This window comes from Anoplolepis gracilipes, chromosome 10 (assembly GCF_047496725.1).
Source record: "Anoplolepis gracilipes chromosome 10, ASM4749672v1, whole genome shotgun sequence".
Taxonomy (NCBI): domain Eukaryota; kingdom Metazoa; phylum Arthropoda; class Insecta; order Hymenoptera; family Formicidae; genus Anoplolepis; species Anoplolepis gracilipes.
This window is the reverse complement of record NC_132979.1, coordinates 3,337,332-3,358,704: the sequence shown is the minus strand read 5'-3', so window position 1 is coordinate 3,358,704 and position 21,373 is coordinate 3,337,332. Positions and strand designations below refer to the sequence as shown.

Genomic DNA, 21,373 nt, shown 5'->3' with positions numbered 1-21,373 from the left:
AATATATTTAAATATCATTTAGAAAATATTTGTCTAATAATATTATACAATGTTTTTTATATAAACATAGATCTCTACGTGAAAAAAATATTTACGCTTCTACAACTATCAAAACATTAATAGTACGGTAAGATTTTATTCAATTTATATAATGCTTCCAAATAATTTTGAAATTTTCTAAAAAAAAAAAAAGAGTTCTGTTTCTTTAAAAAGTAATTTTTCTAAAAATACTTCTTTTCAAGATGCATCTTGGTAAAATCGAAAGATTAAAATTCCTCTCATATATGTAGAAGCTCAATCTTTGTCAGACTTTGTCTCGTCAGCTGAATAGCGAATGAGCAACGAGATCACGATCGCCCATTGCTCGATAGTCGCTATCGTTCCAGTCAATAAAAGAGAAAGAACGCTACTCGAACCTTTTCTACGTCTTAAGATCGCGCCCGGCCATCGTATGCAACACGCTCCATGGAATATATACCGCGTGTCTGTATTTAAGTACGCGTTGCAAACGATCTGCCTCTAGGGTATGCGCGAGAGAGACTCGAGTTTCAGCGGCAAAAAGAGGACGAGCGAGCGGAGAGGAGGCGAGAGAAAAGAGAAGGACGAAAGAGAAAAAGGAGACGAAGGACGGGAGGAAGAGGAGGAAAGAGAGGAAGAAAAAAGGAAGAAAAGCAACTACATCCAGAGCATAGTATTGTATATGCCCCCTTGTACATGTACACGGGGTACATATACACCCGATACGTAACACATACACATACATATGTATCGGCACTGTGATACGTAATACGTGATATCGGAGAATCACCAGTCCCGAGCCGGTTTGCGCCTCGCCGCCTCTATCTCGCCCTCCCCACGCCACGTGAACTCGAGCCACCTTCTCCTCCTCCTTCCCCCCCCCCACGCCTTCGCGCGCATTTCTTCCTTTCTTTCGCCCATGTGCCCTAGGGCACTTTGAACCTTTCCTACACCACGCGATATCACGAACCAAGTCGTGGCACACTAGCACAATGAAACGTGTACTACCTTCGAATCCTCCTGTATACGACTGTGTATCTCCCTCTCCTCCTCGTCGTGTTTCTCCGCTTCTCATCCGCGTCTCGACTTAAGGCCCGTTTAAACTTAACGATTTCCAAAGGTTATCGTATATAAGAGCAGCTAGTACGTGACTCGCGCAAAGGTCTGGGTACGCTATACAATTTTATTACAATAATACTAATAATACTAATAATACTAATAATGATAATAATATAGAAGTATCATCACATAAAGATATATGTTTTATTAGTATTTTACGGTATTATATATATATATATATATATATTACCTAAGAAAAAAAAAATGCGCGCGCGTTTTATATAAAATTTTTAGTCCAATTAAAAGTTTTTATTTCTAAAGGAAATATTCTAGAAGATGAAAAGCCATTTTTCACAGCTTTATGATGAATAAATCTTAAAAGAAGCTTACATACTGTTGCATCAATTCAATTTAATAAACTGTTATACGGTGTATTAAAAAATTCAATCGGAACATAAAATCTGCTGCGAGGTTTTATCGTAAATCATTTGATTATCTGTCGGTTCTGTATCAAGCTATTTGCGCGCGATTAATTCCGTGAAAATAAAATATATTTAATCGAAATATTTTCAATCACATTTGGCGTATTTTTCGCAATGAGAATTTCATAATTTTATTTCAATCCGAGTCTCATCCAGATGGAAACGATTGAAAAATCAAATATAATTCTCTGCATCGTTATATCTTCGATATTAAATTCTACACGATAATTAAAACCGGTATTCCTCTTTATGCGAAAACCGTTCGCTTAACGTGCGAAAGTTTCGCAAGGTAAACGAGACGTAGCCCCCCCCCCCTTTTCCATTTAGAGAAGGGTGGGGGGGGAGATATCCCTTTCTAGAAAAAAATCCTATTTCGAGATGAAAATGTGTTGTGCTCACGGATCTACCAAAGATCTTTTTCGTCTAAATGGGCCTTTATATTCGTTCCGTTCGCTCGTTGCTCGCTTATTCGTTTGTTCTCGCTGCCTCTCTCAGCGTCCTTACACCCGCACTCTCGTCCAACTTTTCCGCCGCCTTAAGGGGCCACGGTACGCGAATATGCTCTTTGTGACACGCGAATCGAGGCATGGCTGTTTAAGGCAGGCAGGCAGGCAGACGCCACGTTTTCCCCCTCAGTCACGGAAATTGCGAACGTCGCGGCGCCGCTTACCGTACCTTGATTTTTCGACAGCGATTTTCCCCTTTTCCCGTCGACTTCCGGCGTCTCTTTTACCTGCCTGCCTGCTCTCTCTCCCCGGGAGAGCAGGCAGATTTCAACCGCCTCGAGGACACTCCTCTCGACGGCGCGGCGCCATGACGCGAGAGGACTGGAGATGAGGTCTCGCTCAATAGACGTTATATACAATAGGCGTTAGAAAAGGAACTTGAAAATATTTAAGAGCACGCCTTAATGGAGTGCGAAAGTAGTTGAGCTTATTCAGAAATAAAGAGCACGCTTTAATCCAGACGATATAATACATTAATTTCGTGTAAAATTTAATTTTATCTTTATATGTTGCAAAAAGGGATTTTTTATATTTTATACGGTTTTTAATTTATCTAGTATACTTGCATATATGGAAAATAGTATGGCAACCACTCAAATGTATTACAATTAATTCCTTTGTTGTTATGCAACGATTTTTAAGTAAGATGCTTTTCAAAGAAGCTATTTTCATTTTTTGCTCGAAAATTTAAAGACTACAGAGAGGATGCACGATGATGCTGAAGGCTCGCGGATGTACCCTTCGCAAACAATCGATTCCCCGCGAACAAACTTGACACAGAGGATCAGGGTCGACCCTTGTCTATTTGTCGCTAACTACTAAGTAATCGAATCTTGTAATACATTGCCGTAGACTTAGACTATTAGGTATACGAAGATATTGCATATTTATGCATATATTTATGCAAGCTCATACAAAATTCATGAAATGTGCAAATGTGATATTTATACTACGAGTACACGCGCGGTTGTCTTACTTTCTCATTGTTAAAGTTTTCACAATTTCGAGCAATTTTTTATATAATAAAAAAATCCACATTCATTTACCAAAGGTAAATTATCTCAATAATAAAACTATATTACTTAATCGATATGACATCTTTTTAAAAATAAAAGTAAATAAAAAAGAACTTTTTCTAACATTTTTACGGCTGTCCTTAATATTATTTATGTACTCGTAGTTACGTACTAATAAAAGTGAAAATTTATAAAATCTTCAAGAAATTCAATAATAAAGACACCGCGCCGCCTTCCCACATCTTAACGATATAGAAAATTAACGGGAAAATGGTGATGGTCGATCGTTTCGTGTCAGACGTTTATTAAAACGTGGCCTTTTATATCGATTAAACGGATATACAATCAATTAAGGTCGGGAACGCGACCGCAATCGAGTCCGACTGATCGATTATTATTATTGCGGTCCTTTCCACTCCACCATCACTCAGTCGCGTTGTCTTTCGTTTAAAATCAATCGAGACCATCACCATAGCTATTAGCGTGTCGATTAAAAGCGCCAACGCGCGCGAGACGCGAGATATAATTTTATCGTCACGACGCGATAGAAGCGATAAGCATCATGGCAATAATTTTCTAACATCGCAGAATCAGGACGATCGTTATCTGATTGATAACTAGTTTTTTTTTTTTTTTTTTTTTTTTACATAAATTGCGTCCCGAGGAAACACGTCATTACGCGATACGACGCGTTCCAATCTCTTATTACGTAATCACTACATCATACGGATTAAAGTTTTACGCTCTTACCCGAGAAGCTTAAATTACATTTAGAATAGCAATATCGCGGACGCTGGAAAATAACTCATTTAACGCATAAACGTGCATGTAAAAAAAACCATTGGTTTAATTAGAGGCTATTACATTTTATGTATGTCATTACTTGTGTATCTTAAGTAAGTGTAACTATACTCTTGAGTAACTACTACTCTTATGCATAACAGTTCGCATTATCGCAATTACTGGCACGAATACCGGTCCACGTCGACATTGCCTTGATTAGCCGATGAACAGGCAGACTAATTACCGAAATATCAGGTGCAATGTGCGAGTATTGCTTCGTATGCGTCAACATTAATGTGTAATAATGGTCGGAGCATCGCGCTAAACTCCGATAACGCGAAGCGAAGGAAGAGGAGATGGTCGAAGGGAGAGAGAGAGAGAGAGAGAGAGAGAGAGAGAGAGAGAGAGAGAGAGAGAGAGAGATGAACAGAGAAGACAAAGTGACGGATGATTACGTGTCAAAACGCGACGGTAACGATCGCATCAGGGAGTACAATCGAGGCTGACATGTGATTCGCGACCCGCACCCGAAACTATACTATCGGTGCCGATCTTTGCGTGGCCCCGCTGATAAACGAGCCTGTTGCAAATTATACTTTATCACGATTGCACTTTCAACGGCCTGGCCTCGATAAACGACGAGATGTATTATTCAAAAGACGCCATTCACGTCAATTAAATTGTAATTATACGGAGAAATCATTTAAAGACGCGATCATTTATATTTTACTGCAATTCTATTGTATATCGCAACACGGTCTTACGGAGCAACCGTTATCTTCCTGTCGTTTAAGGATGAAAGGAAGCAAATATCGCAAGTTCAACATTGGTGAGTTATGATATACAATCGCGTTTTCTGTCGTGTTTACCCGATAAACAAGGGACATAAAACGAATGTAAACTCCCGATACGATTTCAAACGTTTTCGTTCGAGCCATCCATAATCGAAATCGCTAGAGGCGATCGGGCATACGTTACTGCCGGATATCGACGATTAGAGAATTGTACGCGGAATTTTCTCTTCGCGGTGCACCAACGAACTGTACGAACTGTACGAACTCTATCGATCTTATCATCGAGGTCAACTATATATCGGCCGCGCCGTCTCGAGATATAATGGGTGGCGAGTGCAAACAAAAGCGAGAGCTCGCCCGCCTGTCCGGCGGCAATCAATTACGAAATTGCTGGAGTCAGGCGGTTTTGACTGGACCCGTGCGGGGGCAATTTATCAGATTAATCGCGGGAGAGGAAGCGATTCCATCGACGCCGGATGATGGAACCGGCACCGGCACCGGCACCGGGCACCGGGCACCGGCGCGGCGGGCTGGTTCCATATGTCAGGAAGGGACCAGGTGTCGGCGTCCGAACCGGCCCGAACTGTCGAAAATGGAAGGCAACGTGTGTGTCACGCGCGGGAACAGCCGGGGTGGCCAGGGCAACCCACGCGGGACACGCGATATCGAAACCAGCTGTCGATCGGGACAGTATGTACCGCGAGTATTGTGTCGTTATTCGACGCGCGTCGTCCCCGTCCGTTGCATTCTCGGGGAAAATGATGCGGACAAGCGTATACGTACGTACATACATACATACATACATACGCGGCGGGATCGTCGCCCTTATTCGCCACCGTCATCCGTGCGCAATTTCCGCGGGGCGTTATCTCGCCGAGATGAGAGAACGGAGAAACGTAATAATGCAACGGTAGTGCTTTGAAGTATAAAAAGAAGCGCGATAGCATTGTGTTAATACGTTATCGGAAAGTTGCGGCGTAAAATGAAATATCCTTTGAATATAAAATGCATTCTCGTTAACCGATACCACGTGAACGCGATAACGATAGTCAAAGCAGATATAAAAAATGTATCTAATATACGGATTTATGCGTAAGAATTTAAAATGTTGACGACTTTATTACAATGCAATTATTACATGACTGCGTCCTCCCCCCCCCCTCCGCCACTCCTCCTCCCCTCCCTCCCCATATTGACTGCCAATACTAAAAATTTACACTGTACGTGACGTAAATTATAGATTTTCAATGCTCGTAGCCTATATATCTAATCGCGCAGTACTAATTAATATGTAATTGCAAATAATTATGCACCATATTTTACACGCATTTAATTATGCTACAATTTCAACGATAGATACGCAAATACGCCTGGTCTATGATTGATTAGCATAATGGCAATGTATTTTTAATTGTTGATCCCGCTAAATGATGGTCGCGCAGATAGAAACGGGAGATCGCGTGGCATGCAAAATGCCGACAGAACAACGCGAAAACTACGGCATTCGAAGCGCATGGAAGTGCGTATAGATGTAAAGAGCGGGTGGATTGAAACTCAATTATTGGTCGTGTTAACGGGCTTGGCGCCGCATCATCTATTATTTTCGGATTTTGCCCACGCACATAGATTACGCGGAGTTCATCATCAAATATACATATATTATCGCGCCGTGTATTTTGCCGATAAACATCATTCTTCCGAGGTAAAATCTATAGTAATCCCTGGTGTCTCCCTCTGCCCGACGCAATGTCCGCGTTAATCGTTTGAGGTTTCGCTTGGGGCTTCGATATTGCGCATTTGCAGACCGCGATCGCTAATTGAGGATACTAATCTGTATTACTTAATCTTTTTATATATTATTATCATACATTTTTGGGAAATTTGAGAAAATTTATTCTTTTATTTTTCTCCTTCCTATCGTCTTTATATTCTTCTTTCGCACTCTAACGTCTCTATTCAAAGTGTTTATCGCGATTTCAAAAATTTACTATAAAAATTTCACGTGCATTCGTGAAGATTTTCAAAATTATATCTTATCAAGGATAAGAGTGCACTTACCTTTTGCGCTTTGCAGGCAGCAGCCAGTGGCAGGACATCGTGAGGATGAGCGGCGTGGCGATCACGAAGACACAGGGCGCATATCGCGATTTTGCAAAGGGCACAATAAAGGGTCACCGCTTCGCCGTTGTGATCGTTGCAGACCGGCGTATTCTCGGGCCGAGATCCCTTGCTCCCGTTCGATTGCCAGCTGCCTCTCGGTGGTCCCAGATTGTGAGCCGCCAGTGGGCCCCTCTTCGGATGGCAGGATTCTCTGCAGCCGTCGCAGTATAAAACCTAAAATAGAATAATCGATCTCTGTATTTATATAGGAAATATTATTAAAATATATTAGAGGGAGATGGAGAAAGAGAAGAGAGCGATATATATTTCTGGATCGATATTTACAATAATAAATGCTATAAAAAATATCGGCAACATGATGAAAATATTTTCATTCCTTTTATGCTTTTATAAAATATCTAATATAAAATGTACAATTGTGCTGCTAAAATTTTTTTAATTACATTTTGATCAATCTTAAAATGCGATCAAACTTAAATAATATTAACACGAGGGTAAATTTAAATTTGTCAAGAGCGAAAAATGACACAAAAAAAATCAGCATCGGCTTCATTCCGATAGCATAGTAAATTTCTAACATATATAAATCCCGCAAAATACATATATTATTAATAAACAATTGATTTATCATATCGCGCAATATTCATGCGTGTCACGCGTTTATTATTAATCAATTTTATGCATTGATACTCATTAATTTCAATTAACAGCATATCGTAATATTTCTCACGATCACTTCTCTCGACTGACAACGTTACCAGATATAAGAATAGAACAACCATAAAGTCGCGTAAGGTTGATAACTCAATGTGTGCGGACCGATAATTGTTAATTATAATACTTATGAAAAATGATCGCGTTTCGCGATGGTGAAACACGACGAAACGCCTCGTGATTCGTGATACTGTCTGATAGTGTCTGCTCGATTCGAGTCCTACCGCTTGAATAACAAGGTCAGACTCCGTTGTAAACAGTACGCTATACGCAAGTCAAGTCGCAAAGTACGAGCGCCGAATTTTACGGCTGTTGTTAACATGCCGTGACCTTGTCATTCACGCAGCGCGATTCGGGTAGACAGCGTCGCGAGCGTCGCTCTGTCTTTGTTACTATAATTAATGATATAATATAAGGTAAACACGAAATGGAAATTAAGAAGGACACTCGCCCCAATTGCTGTTTTCCCGTATAATTAATGATTTTCTGCGCGTTTAATCTCGTAGCTTTGCTGTATTTTATTCTCGTAATATAATAAAGTGCGTGTTGTGTGTGCGTGCGATTAACGCGCGAGAAAATTATGTTGATACATCAATAGCCTCGTTGTATTTTACTGATTAGTACACGCGCGATCGTAATTAACCGTGTTTCCACGAGTAAAAGCCTTGAAGGAGCAAACAAGAGAAGAGAAGAGAAGAGAAGAGAAGAGAAGAAAAAGACCCGATATGGATCGTATCAAAGTACAATGGTACTACAATTAAGAAGCAATTTATAATTTATTTACTTTATATATATATATATATATATATATATATATATATATATATATTATTTTATTATTTATAAAATTAATTGTTCAAGTTATTTTCGCGTTCATATTGATTTATTTTTAATGATATTATATAAAATAAAAACGTTCTTTTCAGATTTTTATTTTAAGAAATATTTAAAATATGTATATTAATTTTAAATAAAATATTTATTATAATAATTATGCAAAAATATATGTGAACAAACACTTGAAAAAATTGATTTTCGTACAAAGTAGTCGTCTACGAAAAATAGTATAATACGGCGAATGTTTAGAAAATTCAAATTTAATAGAAATAACAGAGAAATAAAAACAATAATAATATCAGGACAATATTGTTTAGTGTCAACATCAGTAATATTCCTCTCGCTTGCGCTCGATATTTCCTTTCCGGAAATAATATCATTTCGGTTATCAATAACCGAGGTATTGTCGTCGCGCGAATATGTTGCCGGCGACGAGTGAAACTGCACCACATCGATTTTCTCTCTTTTTTTTTCCGCGCAACGAGAAGCGACCGGCGCGGCGAGAATGTAAAATCACAGAAAAAATATCCGCCACTTGTCGCAACGCGGTACAACGGAGAGGGTTGAAAATGAAATTTAACACTTCGGAGAAAAGCGAGCAAGCGGGAGGCGAGGGTATGCGATTGGCGTACATGTTGGTCGCACAACGAGATATTTCATGCGACGCGACACTCCGAAACGCGGTAACTCGATCTTTTCAAACGGAACAGCGAACAATATACAATCGCTCTTTTCGCGAGTGCGAGTGCTATGTATGTAGCGACGATTTTTGCGGATATATCGTGCAAACATTTTGAGCGAACCGGAATTGACAATCGTCCGAGAAATATTGTCTCTTATTTGTTTCGCATATAAAAAGAATTAAATTAATTTTTTAAAAAAAGTAAATATTTTTTTGTGCAGAGGGGTGAGGAGTGTGCGATGTTGTAATCAAAAATATTAAAAGATACAAAATTTTAAATTTACGGAAAAAATTAAAAATAAAAATTTCTTTAGAAAATAAAATAATAGTAAGTTATAAAAATTTATTTTACACTATTTGCACACTATTTTGCACAATTTAATTCAAAGTCTGCCTATTTTTACATGTTCATCAAAACAGAATCGGATATTCAATAGAATAAATTTTACTTTGTTGAATTTTATGAAAAAGGAATATCGATAAATTTATCGTTCAAATTTACCTGAAAACGATAGAAATTTTATTTTCTTTTATAAACAATCTTAACATTTTTGTTTGACATATTTATTCGATTAATAGATGAATAAAATTAATGTATATTTAATTATAGAATTTAAATTAAAAAAAATTGTTATATATGCGCGGCGATGTTACGTTTTACGAGATTTTCCTTGATTTTGCCATTCATAAAATCTCCTTTTTTTTTACAACGACGCCTATAATGTTCGATATTAATACCGATAACGATATAGACGTGGCTCTTGTAGACGAGAGAGAGGCTCTAGTGCGCTTATACCGCGAAGAGAAAAGTTATGAAGTGGACTTCAGAGAAGAACGAGGAGGAGTTAACGAGCATCCTCTGGATGAGGAAAGCACACAAGAGAAATAAACACGGATGATGCCGCGATCGTTAAGAATGGTAGTCTTGGGAATTTTTTCTGATCTTACCGGTATGATAGAAGTTTTCATTTTCGGAGCGAGTTAAAACATCAGGACAGAAATATCGGGACGAAAAAATGACGAAAGATACAAATTACACATCGTCCTTCGATGGAAATAGTTTTATATTCTGCTAAAATACTATCTCTTCCATCAAATGTCATATAAAACAAATTTATAATAATATAAAGGGCATTAGATTATGATGATAATTGTGACATTTAATCTCTATAAATTCGTTCAAACTCTATTTCAATTCTATCTCAAATTCGAACTATAATTTATCTATAAATTTATCGTTCAAACATTTTAAAACTGAAAATATAACTTCCTTTTTACAGTTACACATCCTGGCAGTTTCATATTTATAAGCACAAATCCGTAGTGAAAAGGTTTTTCCCTTCTTTTTTTCGACTCTGACGAAGGGAAGGTTTCCTGCAGAACTGCACGAGCGAGAAAGTGAGAATAACAAAAAATTTATACGGATGTCACAGTATGTGGCCTCTTGTTTGATCTGAGACTACAGATACATATTTCTAAAGATAGTGCTACAAATAGAAAGAGCTTGCGTAAAAACACGAAGTATGTACGTACATGACGCTCGAACAAAGAAAAACCTATGACGAGCAAAAAAATGGAATTATTTTATTCGTGTATTTTATCATAAAAAGACTTATCACATACCATACTTTTCTACATATATTTTGTATACGTAGAAAACTGTTATTATTGTAAATATTATATACTGTTATTATATATTGTTATTATTATAAATATTGTTTTTAATTTAGCCATTATAAAACTTCTGCGCGTTATTAAACTCTTTTTGAAAATATTAATAAAAAATCTGATGCAAGAAAATGTACATATTGTGTCTTTGGCTTACGCAAATGTTTGTTTCCAAAATTTTCAACAAATTAGATCTGCAATAACATACTATTTAAATTTATTCTCAGACGACATACAAATAAAAAAAAAAAAAATAATAATAATAATAAATAAAATAATAATACTAATAAAATTATGACAAAATAATAATAATGTTATAAATTAATGTGACGAATATAGTTTCTATTAAAATATCTACTTGAAATTTTACTCTTTATTACTCTACAGAGTTCTCAATCTTATTGTTAGCTGAACGTATATTCGCAACCAAAGTTAAAGCCAAGCTAAACCAACAGTGCCAACAATTCCAATTATTTCTTCTATTCTAACTCGAGGATGACTGTTAAATTAGAAACACTCAATCTCGCGCGCCATATATCCTTTCTCATTATAACTCTTATTCAACCCCAATTACTCATCAAACTTCTAATCTCGCACTAATCTCTGGCGAGATTCCAACGTCGCCCAGGAAATTCGTGCTCGCCGCACGACAACGCTCTACATCCGTACCGTTCCACAAATCCCCGGTGTGCATCAAACGCTATATATCCTCGATTATCGGGGTATATACTCCGGTTGTATTCTCTCTCTCCCCCCCCCCCCACCCTCGTTTAATATAATCGGCACTAACCTCGCACTGCTCGCACGCGACGGTGGCATCGCGCGGTTCCCCCTCGCACATCTGGCACTGCAGCCGCGCGTTTCGCGATTCCTGATACTTGTCAACGATGTGTTGCATCGCCCAATATTTGGGTAGATTGTGGGCGCCGCCCTCGTCGAAGTAGACGGTCTTCTGGCAGACGGGGCACGAGAGGCAGAGAGTACCGCCGGACGGCGGGAAGCCACCGCCGTTGCCCGGGGTGCCGACGTAGCTACCCGGTCGGGAGCTCGTGGACGTGCTGCTGCAAACCACGCCGGAATCGGTCTCCGATAAGATGGACAGCTTGTCGGCCTCCTGATCGGAGCCGGGTGCGTTGGACGAGTCGACGGTGGATTCCGGCGGTGAATCCGGAGGTGCCTGCAGATTCACCGCGCAAGCCAGGCACAAGGCGTGCCAGCAGGGTAACAGCACCGGCTCCACGAACAGCTCCTTACAGCTGGGGCACCGCAGCTCGTCCTCCATCGCGGATGCGCCGGTGGCTCGCCGTCTGCTGGCGATCGTCCTGGAGTCCGTGGAGGATTCCTCGTGGATCCTCTCGAGCCGCGGCAGCTCGGATCGTCTCGATCGGGTCTGCAGGGTTCCTCCCTCAGGACGGCGGACAACGAGACGTTGTAGCCACGTCGACGATCTCGACGGTCGAGCCCCTTTCGCCGGATCGCGATCGAAATGTGCTATATAGAATGCAGGTGCTTGAATTCCTCGCCGTACGCTTTCTCGCGGATAACCACTGCGATTTTATTCCAATGTACCGTGAAGAAATCTGTTGGATGCTTTTTCCTCTTCCTACGATGGTCTATCGGAGAAACACTGCGCTCGTCAAAATCCGATTACAATGCTTCCGAAAGCCGAAGAGAGATCGCACTTTCGTAGGCCAACACAATAACAGAAGAAGTGTTGCGTGTAAGCGGTCTATCTTCTTTAAAACATCTCTCTTCAACGAACATAAATCATGAGACTCCTGCCTTCAATTGATGCGAAACGAACGAGGGCGCCTGAGAAGCGCGCGGAAGAAGGAACTCGATCCTTCCTATCAATTATCAAACGGCTAAATCGACCGTGTTCTCTAGTCTTGTCACTACAATGCCGATGATAATTCCATTGAATTCCACCGTCGGATCACGCGCGACGATTGCACGTATCGATCGCGCGGAAAGAAAAATCCTTGAATCATCCGTTCACCGACGTGCTCGCTGGTGATCCATCGCGTGGCTCCAGGAACACAACGTATACACTTGTCGAATTAATAGGAAGTCGAAGGGAACGTAATTTTATTTCAATTCTTTCTCACGTTTTAGCGTGTCACCTGTCGATCGCGCGCATCGCGGGCTTTTCGCATTTCGTCCGATACGCAAGATCGTGCGTATGTGGTCTCTGTTTTTGTTTTCGGCGTCTTTCTTTCTCTCTCGCGTTCGAGCTTGAAGGTCGCCGACAAGTCTACCCGTCTGTTGGCTCCGAAAATCGACGCACGTACTTACACACGCGGAACACGCGTTTGCCGCCCTCGCTCGAACTCGTGAGCGCCGAGGACCACGCTTGGCAGAGAACAGCACGCAACCTGGAAGCCGTCACCGGGTTGACTGACTCTCGGCGTCGAGTCAAAGAACCGTCGCGCATCGCGGCCACGCACGCTCAGGAGCGTGACCGTAAGGGGGAAACGAGAGGTGCCCTATGTAAGCAGGCAAGTTCCCAAACTTGCCTCACCTTCGCGCCTCCTTTCTCGTAATTTAATGTCAAAATATATACAAGGATTTTGTGCGCATTTTCATAAATTAAAATTGAAGACTCGACAGGTGAAAAAAGAATATGTTAGCGTCAATGATAATTAATAAGATGCAATTTTTCTAAATGCCACATCTATTTGTAAAAATGCCAAAAATATCTATATACATTTATTTTGCATGTAATTTTAGGTAGTATTTGTATTATAATGAGCACATTTTTCTCAAGAAAAAAATTATATTTATTGTTAGACAAATTTTCTGATTTATATAAGTAATGTAACTTTTTAGCTGTATCAAAGTATTTACTTATTTATATATTCATTTTATTTATTTTATTCTCAATTTTGAAAATGTCTTTCTTTCCAACGTAAGACTGATATCTTCGCATAACTATATTATTGCGAAATTATTCACGCTGCATGAAACCGGTTTCACGCTCTGAACGCATATCTCAGGGACGCGCCTACGTGAGGTAGGTATATCGTTGTATCGAGGCCATTCGAGAATCAAAATACAGACTTTATCTAAAACAGATTTATAAGTATCTGAAAATACATATTTATCAACACATTAAAATAGCTAATTACATAATAATAATAATAACCTTTAGTCATTATATTTTTAATTAATATTTTACGTTGACTTTTACTACTCGAAGAAAGTAATTATACATATTTTTTTATTAATCTTTATAAACACATTTGAAAAGTTTCAATGTTTAATTACATCTTACAAAATTTTAATTGGATAGTCATTATAAAGGAAAAACCATTACTTCTTTCAAAACTAAGAGAAACGGTAGCTCGAATGAAAATTAAGCCATTTCCAACTTCAACGTTGCCGTCGAAATCGTTTTAGCGGGAACGAAGAACTTGCAGAGAGGATATCTGCGATAACTTCTTACAAGACAAGCCGCGAGTAACTTGGCGACAATACTTCGTCTCGCGATGTCTCTCGGCACAGGAATATCTCGCTGATGTACGAGATAATAAAATGGAAAGATACAGCGCATGAGTCTCTCTCTCTCTCTCTCTCTCTCTCTTTGTGACGAGAGAGACTCCAGTTCTCCGGGGAGAGGAGCGGGACAATGGACAGAGGGTTTGGAAAGGACAGGGATCCGAGAGACGCGATATATAATACACCGTATACACCAGGTGCGACGCGTTCCGCATGCGGTGCAGCCGGCCGCGTGATTGGCCGCGTTTTAATACAACTCTTCTCTCGGCCGCCCAAAACTTTTCTTCCTTAATCAAACTGTCGGATTCGCGATCGTTCGCGCGGGGTGAACGACCATGAAAGAAGGCGCGCGCGCGCGCGCGAGCCAACTTCCGTGAAATTCTACTATAAGCGCATATCCCTCGTTCGCTCATCCCCCCCCCCCTTCCTCCCCTGCCCCCCCCACGCCCGCAGAATGGGATAACAAAACTTACCGCTAATATCGCGAAACCGCTCCACGAATCACCGCGGCATCGAAATTGTTTACCGGGCACCGCGCCAGTGCTATTAAGCGATCGTTTATTTATATCTTTGCTCGGCCCCGCGTGGGCGTTTCTACCTACCTTCAAAATAATGCCGTTGATACTACGAGCCTACAGATTATTGATGGCAGGATTAAGGACGTTGTTTAGAAAGCGCACGAAGTGCATTTGGAGCACTGGAATATTAACATGTACGATGTTAAATAATAACCAGCTTTGTACGGACCATTTCATCCCCTTACATTTGTGCATTTAGTGCATCTGCAGATCTCACAGATTTTTGGATAATCAATTTTCTCTAAATAAAATTATATACATTTTGCCGGTGATAAATTTTTTTTTTTTTTTTTTTTTTTTTTTTTCAGTTATGTAAAATATATATTAAAATTATTTAAACATTTTTTAACGCGCTGCAAATATGTTACATGACGCAAAATGTGTGTTATGGATGCTCAACTTTAAATACGAGCAATGTAAGCAGATGGGAATTTGTTGTCGCCTATTCCTTTCAGTTAAACATAATGCGAGTCCTACGTTATCTCTTACAAAGATATTACCTCGTTTCCTTTACTGATATGATAAATTGGATTACGTCTGCCGTGTAACTGACAATTACTCTTCAACCATTCGACCGTCTGACTTTGTACATACACGTTCATACATCCTGTGCAATGAGGAACTGAGAAATGTGGACATGATCATTTATCATCGCGAGAAACCTCGGCGAAACAATATCTAACGCGTCATCGTCGTCGCCGTTTCTTTCGAATCTGTAACGAGAACTCGCATGAGTACGAGATCAAACTAACAATAAGTGTATAAAGTCCATACTATTAGAAAGATATCACTGATATAAAAAGAAGTAAAAAATATTTCTCATAACCGCATATATATTAAAAATTTATATTTAAGTTATTTAAATATATATTTATATTTATATTTTTATTTATATTAATTTATATTTTATTTTAGTTTTAATTGAATTTAAAATTATGCCGTTTTTAAAAAAAAGAAGCAACGTACGTAAGTGTATTATATACAAATTTATGTAAAATATATATATTTATGTGTATGTTTTTTTATTAAAATAATTTTTAAAAATTCTTAATAAAATATACTATTCTATGAAAAATATGAAATTTCATCGACGTAAAGCACCAAATGCCATATAAAGAATATTGAGAAAAGAAAATATTATTGACAATCTACTATAATAGTTACTATAATAGCGCGCTGTTTTAACGTGTTAATTGACCTTTACTATTCTATGTAAATGAACCTGTTTGTCAAGAGGCAAAACCGACACGGTCATTTGTCAGCTGGAAAAAAAGACGTTTCGAAACTACCGCTGTGACCTCGATCACTCGCGAGTGCTTGATGTTTACTGCTCGTACTCTCGTCTTTATTTATAAAGACTGTAAGAGCGTAACATTTTATATATTATATTATCTATCTAACATGAAACATATATTTTTGATTCTGAGTTTTATCGATATAATACGAAATAATTGCATTTTATATATCAAACGTAAATAGAGAAGGCATGACGTATAATAGCGCTTACGGAGCTAAGTAAGTAGTAAACGTAAATGGAGAATACATGTTCACGATTTCTATTACCGTTTTTATTTAACGATAAATTGTGCGGTAAACGTAGCCATTCGATTAGTGTAATATTTCGTATGGGACAGTATAATAAATTATTCCGAGATGATAAATCCGACATAAAATAAAAACTGAAAATATAGACAATATTAAATATATATATATATATATATATTTATTATTTATATTATAATTATTTATATTATAATATATATATAAATATATATATATTAAATATATAATATATATAAATATAAATAAATAATAAATAAGAATTTTATTTCAAAATATAGAATATTGAATAAGAATTTTATTGGAATTATCTGGATGGCTTTTTATTATAGCGCGCGCGAGAACAGATTAATATCAGATTATTATTTTGCATAAATCAAACATATGATATCATCAGCTGCAATTATTGTAATATCGAAGCGATTCTTTTTAGCCGCACACATTTGTTACACTCTCTGTTCTTAAAATTGAAATGAGTACGTAATATTATTGTGCAGAAGGACGTGAAAAAAGGGAGGTGCAGCCGTTGCAGCTAAAAGAAATAACCCCAAATTGAGGAAACGTTCGAAAACTTACGTAAACGTGCTCCAGGTTCGACTTGGACATTTATCACTAATCGCACACGCACATTGTACACTACGCACTACGAGAAACGCGAATAAACTAACGAACGCGCGTTATTTATGCGTTATAAATTCGATTTTTTAAGCGACGCGGACACGAACGCGGCGCGAACGATGGAGAAGTGAAATTTTGAAAATGTCGGTAATCGAGATGTGCAGAGTGATTCCTATAGTTGCCACGAGTGGCGCCACTTTTCGATACAGCAACTTTATCGGCTTTGATGACCCCGACACCCGACACACATAACCTTTAAAAACTCAGAGATAATCATATTTGTCTATTTTTAATTTACTTTTATAGATATTGAATTTACATTATCTTTCATGAGAAAATATAAAATGTGAACGATTATGTATATCTTTAATCGTTCTTGTCCAGAATGCTAGAATGATGGTGGTCTTCCCCGAGTCAGATGTTTAGTACTTTTTGCTGCGCGAAAAATATTCATTTGCCATTGGACAAGATGGGAGATTACGCATTATTATCAAGTATGTTGATATTTTATTGTGTTGCCTGAGCAGTTATATCTGATAACACATCCTATCAACGTGATAAATACATTGCGCTCCGAAAGTGATTTACAGACTTCGATATCCCGAGTTTAAATATAGTCATTTCGTTTCTTTGCTAATTTAGGCGCAGCTATAATTTTATTTATTCTCTTGATATATTTATATATATATATATATATATATATATATATATATATATATATATATATATATACTGATAACGCAATGATACGCATTTCCTTAAAGGACGTCTCTCAGTGCTAGTGCAATGTATTAGGACGTGTAATTATAAATACATATATTTTACTGTTGCATTTACTGTTGTATTACGTAATCGAGCCACGTGATAGACACGTGTATGAATGGAGTAAAATTAGAAGAGAGAGGATATTATTAAAAAACGTGAAAAAACTTCCCTTTAAATCGGATATATTTGTCGAATTACCTTAGAATTAAAAGTTTATGTCAAAATTAATTTTATAATGTGTATGTGTATATGTATATGTATAATTAACCCATAATTATATAATTTTAATTAATTCATTCGTTGATCGTACACACGAAAAATGTTTTGATTTATAAAAAATTGATTTAATTCGTCATTATAAAATTATTATTTTATATTTAAATTTGTTTCTTATCCAACACTGGACTGAATTGGCTGTACTAAAAAAAAGTATTGAAAAAAGGACTGTATTTTAATATATTTTTTTTTTATTCAATAGTTCAGAGTTTCCGACGTTAACGACGAATTATTGACAAAAAAAATAAAAGAATATCGTGAAATTAGACGCTAGTTGTCAACATTTATTTTAATACGAGACGCGACTATAATGTTAATATATGGAAAATTAATTGTACAAGCGATTGTGATGTTTCTTTTTTGTAGGAAACATATGATCTAAATCTGAGGTAATGACATATTTAACATGATGAAGATGAATCTGGTAACGCCTCTGTTCAAGAGAACTGTACCACAGCTGCATTATTTATCTCGTCACGGGTCTACTGCCTCAAGGTATTTTTATCCTTTTGTAGGATTTACACATCGGGTATTATCATCCCAGATAGTATGCATTGCAATTCCGCAAAGTTCCGTTGAATGACAGCATTTTAATAAACGCCGTTTAATCCAACGCGAAACTGTTAAGTTCTTATCCAAATCTTCTCGGCTAATGCTTGATAATAAGCTTTAGTCGAGAATTAATAAACATCTCACGTATTTCATAAAACTATAACTTGCGACTCAACAGCGCAGAACATTTATACGGATAATGTATATTCCCGATGTGTAAGCTTCCTCTTTTATTGCAAGAATTTTTTATAAAATTTTATAATGCAGAATAATATCTCCAGCCTATTGATTCTATTTTTAATTTTATTAATAATTCAATGTTTTTTGCTTTATTTTCTTATCATAAATGGAAAAAAATTAACAGTTTTCTCTAATAATCTGCATAAATCTTAATTTTCGAAATATCTGTACTAAGAAATAATGTGTTCAACAGACAAATCGTTACATAATACAAATTATTGCTTAAAATAAAAAATAAAAATAAAATAAAATAAAATAGCTTGTGAAATTATTGTTACCTCGTTGTAAATGCAAGAAGAAATAATCATGTGTGCGTGAACAAAATTTTCAGCACATGCAGCGCCTACGACCTGGTGATCGTCGGCGGTGGCATCGTCGGTTGTGCTACCGCCCGCGAGATGATCATGAGACATCCGAATATAAAAATGGCTATCGTGGAGAAGGAGAATGCCCTAGCCATGCATCAAACAGGGCATAACAGTGGAGTGGTGCACGCCGGAATTTATTATACTCCTGGAAGTATGAAGGTACTGGATTTAAGATAATAAATAGAAATTAACAAGAGCATTAAATTATATATTATTTTTTTATTATTGCTGATCATTATCTCTCTTATATCGATATCTAATATGAGAGAACAGCAGCTTAAGATTAAAAACTGAAATTTTAACAAATATAATTAATTAACAAGGAAGCTTATCTTTGAAATATAAAATTGCTAAAATTGATTTTTATTTACATAGACATTATACACACATAATACACGCATAATTAAAGAATTAAAAGACCTTTAATTCAATGATTATTAATAGGCAAAGCTCTGTGTGGAAGGATTAAAACTTAGCTATGAGTACTTTTGCAAAAACAACATTCCTCATAAGAAAGTTGGCAAGTTGATTGTCGCTCAAAATCCGAATCAAGTCAAGAGGATAGATGATCTTTTTGATCGAGGTACAAAGAACAATGTACCGGATCTTCAAATCGTGGAGAAAGACTGCATATCTAAATATGAACCAAAGTGCAAGGTATGGTATAAGCAGAAAATAATGATTATATTTAAATTTTTTTATCAATTTGGAATCAATTTTTTCTTAACAAAAATATAACTTGTGGGTATCGTTTCATATATTTTATTTTTTAGTATTTAATATTAAAAATTATTGTAAAAAATATAACTTAAATAAAAAACAATGAATAATCGATAAAATTATATTTGTTTTCAGGGAGAAAAGGCTCTATGGTCACCATGGACAGGTATAGTAGATTGGGCAGTGGTGTGTAAAGCTTTCGCCGAAGATTTTAAGAAAATGGGAGGTGATGTTTTCGTTAATTTTGAAGTAATCGGATTCGCAGAAATGGCGGAATCAAAAGGAAAAACCCAACTGACTTCTATATCCGTTCAATCGAAAACTCGAGTAAGATTTTCTCCTTAAAGATACATTTTATTTTAATATATTATCGTGTTAACATTTAATACTTTGATGATTTTTCTTTTAAAGTGCATACCAACAAAATATGTGCTGACGTGCGCTGGTCTGCATTCGGATCGTCTGGCGGTAATGACAGGCTGCGACCTAAGCCCGCGAATAGTGCCATTTCGCGGCGAGTATCTTCTTCTAAACGATAACAAACGGCATCTCTGCACAACTAATGTGTATCCTGTACCTGATCCCAGATTCCCATTTCTAGGCGTGCACTTCACACCTAGAGTAACGGGTGAAATCTGGCTAGGTCCTAACGCTGTTCTCGCATTCGCTAGAGAAGGCTATAGGTAACGATTTTTTTTTATTATTACAAATATGTTATTTATTAAAATTAAAGATAATATATTTATAACGATATTAAAATTGCTCCTATGTTTTAGCTGGTTCGACATAAATATACGAGATTGCATAGAAATGGCAAAGTTTCCTGGTTTATACAAATTATGCTTTCGATATTTCGTACCAGGCTGTATGGAAATGATAAAATCAATTTTCTATCCACTGGCAGTGAGGGACCTACAAAAGTTTATTCCTGAAGTTACGTACAAAGATGTCAGAAGGTCAGTATTTTCTACACTGTGTTTTGGTAAAATTCTCACCAATTCTCATAATTATATTTTATTAACAGAGGGCCAGCAGGTGTGAGAGCACAGGCGCTAGATAAAGATGGCAAGTTAGTAGACGATTTCGTTTTCGACGGAGGCACTGGTACAATTGGAAGTAGAGTATTACATTGTCGAAATGCACCGTCACCCGCTGCAACTAGTGCTATGGCGATAGCAAAATTTATTGCCGATAAACTCGATCGCGATTTTAAATTCTGAAGTATCAATGTTGATATAATATTTATGATTAACCAAATTATAAAGATAAGATAGAATTTAAAGAAAAGATTTCCAAAAGAAGCAGATATATATATATATTTTTATATATATTATTTATATTATATACAAGCAAAAAATTATTTATTATATATATATTTTTTTTTCTTTGTATATATCTGTTTATACACATTGTGTGATAAATATTTAAGTAATAAAAATTAACAGATAAAAGATAATAACAAAAAACAATACAATATTCTATATTCTATACTTATCATTTCTAGCATTATCTAAATTA

General features: G+C 37.1%; 2 protein-coding genes across 6 annotated transcripts in view; one reads left to right on the top strand and one right to left on the bottom strand.

The window, feature by feature from the left end:
- The window catches only part of Trim9 (E3 ubiquitin-protein ligase Trim9), a 95,535-nt gene extending 82,445 nt beyond the window's left edge, over positions 1-13,090 (bottom strand). Inside the window, exons 1-2 of one of the 2 annotated variants that reach the window (XM_072901127.1) lie at positions 11,471-13,090; positions 6,717-6,992 (exon numbers count right to left, since the gene is read on the bottom strand). In XM_072901127.1, the coding sequence (XP_072757228.1) occupies positions 6,717-6,992; positions 11,471-11,962 (768 nt within the window). In that variant the 5' untranslated portion in view covers positions 11,963-13,090. The remainder of the gene's footprint in view (positions 1-6,716; positions 6,993-11,470) is intronic. The other variant, XM_072901126.1, reaches the window with a different exon arrangement.
- A 4,119-nt stretch (positions 13,091-17,209) lies between these two features.
- On the top strand, positions 17,210-21,332 carry L2hgdh (L-2-hydroxyglutarate dehydrogenase). 4 transcript variants are annotated; one of them, XM_072901129.1, is made up of 8 exons: positions 17,210-17,428; positions 18,342-18,470; positions 19,099-19,294; positions 19,580-19,792; positions 19,991-20,182; positions 20,267-20,538; positions 20,632-20,811; positions 20,880-21,332. In XM_072901129.1, the coding sequence occupies exons 2-8, from the start codon at positions 18,382-18,384 to the stop codon at positions 21,073-21,075; spliced, it is 1,338 nt and encodes a 445-aa protein (XP_072757230.1). In that variant the 5' UTR covers positions 17,210-17,428; positions 18,342-18,381; the 3' UTR covers positions 21,076-21,332. The 4 variants fall into 4 exon arrangements, with proteins under 4 accessions (XP_072757230.1, XP_072757231.1, XP_072757233.1 ...); XM_072901130.1 differs by lacking the exon at positions 17,210-17,428 and adding an exon at positions 17,470-17,734; XM_072901132.1 differs by lacking the exon at positions 17,210-17,428 and adding an exon at positions 17,704-17,722.
- The last annotated feature ends 41 nt before the right edge of the window (positions 21,333-21,373 follow it).